Here is a 5,934-nt window from a genome sequence, read left to right on the forward strand (position 1 = left end):
ATCCGTTCAGTGTGTAAAGCACTTCAAAATCAGATCACAGCTCCCTCTGCACCAAAGACAACGAAGAGGGGAGAAACCATTTGAATGCACAGAGTGTGGACGGAGATTCAGTGAGACAGGGAATCTTCACAAGCATCAGAGAATCCACAAAGGAGACAGACCTTTGGACTGTTTAGAGAGTGAAAAGAGATTCAGTCAGAGTGGCCATCTTCAAAGTCAGCAGAGAACCCACACAGGGGAGAGACCTTTTGAATGCTCAGAATGTGGAAAGAGGTTCAGTGAGAGACGGAAACTTCAGATGCATCAGAGAACCCACACAGGGGAGAGACCTTTTGAATGCTCAGAGTGTGGAAAGAGATTCAATGACAGTAGCAGTCTTCACAGGCATCAGAGAACCCACACAGGGGAGAAACCTTTTGAATGCTCAGAGTGTGGAAAGAGATTCACTGAAAGTAGCAGTCTTCAAAGTCATCAGAGAACCCACACAGGGGAGAAACCTTTTGAATGCTCAGAGTGTGGAAGGAGATTCAGTCGGAGTGACTCTCTTCAAAGTCATCAGAGAGCCCACACAGGGGAGAAACCTTTTGAATGCTCAGAGTGTGGAAAGAGATTCAGTCAGAGTGGCCATCTTCACAGGCATCAGAGAACCCACACAGTGGAGAAACCTTTTGAATGCTCAGAGTGTGGAAAGAGATTCAGTCAGAGTGGCCATCTTCACAGGCATCAGAGAACCCACACAGGGGAGAGACCTTTTGAATGCTCAGAGTGTGGAAAGAGATTCAGTCAGAGTGGCCATCTTCAAAGTCATCAGACAACCCACACAGGAGAGAGACCTTTTGAATGCTCAGAGTGTGGAAAGAGATTCACTGACAGTAGCAGTCTTCACAGGCATCAGAGAACCCACACAGGGGAGAGACCTTTTGAATGCACAGAGTGTGGAAAGAGATTCACTGACAGTAGCAATCTTCAAAGTCATCAGAGAACCCACACAGGGGAGAAACCTTTTGAATGCTCAGAGTGTGGAAAGAGATTCACTGTCAGTAGCCATCTTCACAGGCATCAGAGAACCCACATAGGGGAGAAACCTTTTGAATGCTCAGAGTGTGGAAAGAGATTCAGTCACAGTGGCCATCTTCAAAGTCATCAGAAAACCCACACAGGGGAGAGACCTTTTGAATGCTCAGAGTGTGGAAAGAGATTCAGTCGCAGTGGCACTCTTAATCGTCATCAGAGAACCCACACAGGGGAGAGACCTTTTGAATGCTCAGAGTGTGGAAAGAGATTCACTGACAGTGGCAGTCTAAAAAGTCATCAGAGAACCCACACAGGGGAGAGACCTTTTGAATGCTCAGAGTGTGCAAAGAGGTTCAGTGAGAGTGGCCATCTTCAAAGGCATCAGAGAACCCACACAGGGGAGAGACCTTTTGAATGCACAGAGTGTGGAAGGAGTTTCACTAACACTAGCAATCTTCAAAGGCATCAGAGAACCCACACAGGAGAGAGATCTTTTGAATGCTCAGAGTGTGGGAAGAGATTCAATCAGAGTGGCAGTCTTCAAAGGCATCAGAGAACCCACACAGGAGAGAGATCTTTTGAATGCTCAGAGTGTGGAAAGAGATTCAGGCACAATGTCAATCTTCAAAGTCATCAGAGAACCCACACAGGGGAGAGACCTTTAGAATGCTCGGAGTGTGGAAAGAGATGCAGGCACAGTGGCCATCTTCAAAGTCATCAGAGAACCCACACGGGAGAGACATTTTGAATGTTCTGAGTGTGGAAAGAAATTCAGTCAGAGTGGCCATCTTCAAAGTCGTTAGAGAACCCACACGGGAGAGACATTTTGAATGCTCAGAGTGTGGAAAGAGATTCAGGCACAGTAGCCATCTTCAAAGCCCTTAGAGATCCCACACAGGGGAGAGACCTTTTGAATGCTCAGAGTGTCGAAAGAGATTCAGTGGGAGTGACATTGAACATATATGAACATATGAACATATGAAGCTGCCTTATACTGAACCAGACCCTTGGTCCATCAAAGTCAGTATTGTCTTCTCAGACTGGCAGCGGCTCTCCAGGGTCTCAAGCTGAGGTTTTTCACACCTATTTGCCTGGACCCTTTTTTGGAGATGCCAGGGATTGAACCTGGGACCTTCTGCTTCCCAAGCAGATGCTCTACCACTGAGCCAGCATCCCTCCCCAAATCATCAGAAAACCCACCCAACGGAGAGATCTTTTCAATGCTCAGAGCGTGGAAGGAGATTTAGTCGGAGTGACACTCTTCAGCGGCACGAAAGAACCCAAAGAATATAAAAATACAAAGTGGCAAAATAGAATTAAAAACTGCTGAAGAGCTGAATAACAAATACGATTGGTTCCAAACACAGCAAATAAAAAGTTTGGTGGAAAATGATATCAAAACTGTAGGAATTAGACAAGAACGAACTGAAATGGAGAATGTCTTGCTTGGAGATAATGAAAAATTAACCTCAAAAGTATATAAATTACTGTTAAAATGGTCTACAGAAGTAGTGAAGTCTCAAATGATTAACTGGGCAGTTAATGTAAATAGAGAAATACAGATGGATACTTGGGAGTATTTATGGAAAAACTATGAAAATTTCAACGTGTCAGAGTATAAAAGAAAATTGTTACAAGATGATGTACAGGTGGTATATGACTCCTAAAAAATTGGCAAAGATGAACAATAAGATGTCAGATAGATGTTGGAAATGTAAAAAACATGAAGGTTCTTTTTACCATATGTGGTGGACTTGTAAAAGAGCAAAACAATATTGGCAGATGATTCAACAAGAAGTTTCTAGGATCTTGGGGTACGAATTCAAGAAAGTGCCAGAGATTTTTCTATTGGGATTACAAATGGAAAAGTTTCCAAAAGAAGATAGAACTATAATATGGTATATGCTCTCAGCTGCTAGGACATTGTATGCGTAGTTGTGGAAGCAAGAAAAAATACCAGAAAAATGGGATTGGATAGTTAAAGTTATGACATGGAGTGAAATGGACAAATTAACAAGAACTTTAAGAGACTATGATTTGGAGGTTTTTAAGATGGAGTGGAAAAAATTTAGAAGATATGCAGAAAAAGAGTGGAAAGTAAAAGGACATTGGACAATTTTTGATAATGATTAAGTCTTAGAAGAAAAAAGAATAATTTTTGGTTTTAGTAGATAAGTGTATCTTTAAATGTTAGCAATTTCTGATAATGATTAAGATTAAGTTTTAGAAGAAGATAGAGTATAAATATTGGTTCTTGATTAGACTGGAGTACCTTTAAATATTATTATTTTGAATTATTTTCATCAGCGGGAGCCAAGTAAAGGGGGGAGGGTAATTAGAAAGTAATATAGAGGATGGTGGTGAAAAATGATTAAGGATGTAGAAATAGAAATTGTTACCTTACGTTACCAATGTTTATAATTAAGATTGGGGGGGGAGGGAAAAGGGTAATGTATGGGGAAGACATTAAGTGATTATTAATATTTTATTAGTATTAGATATAACTGCCATATGTTACCAATAAAATTGTTTTAACCAGAAAGAACCCAAAGAATAGAAACCATTTAATTGCTCAGCTTTTATCTTATTTTATAACTAAAAAAGAGCCACAATCCGTATAAAGAATTGGCACTATATAAAGTATTGTAGAAAGTTTGAATCTACACAGAAATGTTATTGTAACCAGGAAGAAATACTTAAAAATGCTCTAAATATGGAAGAAACTTTAGCCGTGTTTGAAGCCTTCAGATATATCCCACTACCTTATATGATGTTAGAAGGACCCCAGACTCTTTTCTTCCAGGCAGTTGGCAACCCTAGATGGTTTACTAATCTGAGAAAGCGAAGCTGAACTAAGGAATGTTCATAGGTTGTTTAAGAGATTATGATGTGCATCAGGTACGTCAGACTTATACTCCTTATACATAGCTATCTGGTCCTTTGAAATTAATTTTAATAAGTTGATTAATACTGCTATGAAATTATTGTAAATTACTATATTATTGTAAACTATAATTTTTCCCATCTAATTGTGGGGGCTGGGGTGAACAGAAGTATAATTTGTTATTGAAGTTTGTTCCCTCTCAGATGTTTGACCTGCAACACAAATTGTAAGTTGCTTCGGCTCCTGCTGCCAAAGGAGTGGTGTTCTAACCCTCTGTGAAGTATTCCAGCTGGGCCTTGGTGTGTTCTCCCTAAGCATCCTACACCTGCAAAGGATACTTTATCTTTTGGCCTTGATTGGCTGGCAGGGTCTTTAATGCTGCTGGAGGCCTTCCTTTAGGGGGATTAGCCTTTTACCCTCCTGGTCACCTGGGTCTGAGAGTTTTAAATTTTCTGTCTCTGTTATATGACAATGATGCTCATGTATCTTATAGAGTCTCTTTGTTTGCCCCTGCAGCTAAGAAGATAAGAGCAAGAGTGATATCAAATGTAACTTTGATTGCCAGTTTGGTGTAGTGGTTAAGTGCACGGACTGTTATCTGGGAGAACCGGGTTTGATTCCCCACTCCTCCACTTGCAGCTGCTGGAATGGCCTTGGGTTAGCCATAGCTCTGGCAGAGGTTGTCCTTGAAAGGGCAGCTTCTGTCAGAGTTCTCTCAGCCCCACCTTCCTCACAGGGTGTCTGTTGTGGGAGGAGAAGATATAGGAGATTGTATGATGCTCTGAGTCTCTGAGATTCAGAGTGAAGGGTGGGGTATAAATCCAATATCATCCATCAACCACTTCTTGAGGTCGGCCCTTCTGGGGAACTTTTAAGATGTTTTCTGGGACCATTGGTGCCTGTGTTCTGTTTTGTAATGGCCAATGGCTATACAGAATAAATTTCTGACTGACTGAAACTTTGCTATTGGCATTGATATTCTTTTTTCTCTGTCATCAGACAGTGATTTGTTACTCTTTCAACTTGTTCTGAATACACTTTGTGAGGTTTTTTCAAAGCTGAAGTGTGGAACAGTTTTGTTAATCAGTGTGTCTTCCATCCCAGAGCGGAACCGGAGACTGGGGAGGTGGGCCTTTGAAGGAGGGAGGGCTTTAATTCTTGTTAATCCAACAAACCACTCCTTGCCAACTCGAGGCCAGGCGCCCCTGCAACTTTTGACGTGCAGAGCCGGGGTTGGGGGGGAAGAGAAGCTCCAAGTCCACGAAGTATTATACTATTAACTACTTACACATAACTATCTGGTCATCTGAATTGGAACATGGTGTATCAAAAACTGAAATGGAGCCAAAGGGCCATGGCTCAGTGGTGCGGGGCTGTTTCACGCACACTGAAAAATGCACTTTCTATGCACTTTGCAACTGGAGTTTACTGTGCGAAAGGTAGGGTGGCCAGACCGTCCCGGTCACCCGGGAAAGTCCCGGTTCTGGCCCCCAATTCCCGGCTCCCGGGCTGGCTATACCGGGACCATTAGAAGTCCCGGTTTAGCCAGCGGGGAGCTGGCGGGCAGTGCGCGCGGGCGGGGAAGGCGGCGAGTGAGGGAGCCACCGTCCCTGCGCGTGCGCACGGCGGTGTGGTGGGCTCTGCGCATGTGCGGGGCCCGCCACAATGCCGTTCGCACGCGCAGGGACGCTGGCTCCCTCACTCGCTGCCTTCCCCGCCCGCGCGCGGGGCCCGGCGGCCGTGTCGGAGGCCAGGGAGGCGGCGGAGAGGCCGGCGCTGGTTGCTGGAGGCCCGCGCGCACGGCCCGGCGGCGCGCGGGCCTCCAGCGACCAGCGCCGGCCTCCAGCGACCAGCGCCGGCCTCCAGCGACCAGCGCCGGCCTCCAGCGACCAGCGCCGGCCTCCAGCGACCAGCGTCGGCACGGGCCTCCGCCCTCCAGCGACCAGCGCGGCGCGGGCCTCCAGCGACCAGCGGACCAGTGCGGGCCTTCGCTGCGAAGAAGGTAAGCAGGCAGGCAGGGAGGGAGGGGGCCGAAA

The 5,934-nt window shown here is 45.1% G+C and overlaps 1 protein-coding gene across 1 annotated transcript; it reads left to right on the forward strand.

Annotated features, from left to right (window-relative positions):
- Nucleotides 1–298: 298 nt before the first annotated feature.
- On the forward strand, nt 299–1,693 carry LOC132567494 (zinc finger protein 135-like; the record flags this gene model as incomplete). The annotated part of the gene is made up of 1 exon (XM_060233173.1): nt 299–1,693. A coding segment is annotated over exon 1 (1,395 nt), but the record flags the coding sequence as incomplete, so codon positions are not given.
- Nucleotides 1,694–5,934: the final 4,241 nt, after the last annotated feature.

Source organism: Heteronotia binoei, chromosome 2 (assembly GCF_032191835.1).
Source record: "Heteronotia binoei isolate CCM8104 ecotype False Entrance Well chromosome 2, APGP_CSIRO_Hbin_v1, whole genome shotgun sequence".
NCBI classification, from domain to species: domain Eukaryota; kingdom Metazoa; phylum Chordata; class Lepidosauria; order Squamata; family Gekkonidae; genus Heteronotia; species Heteronotia binoei.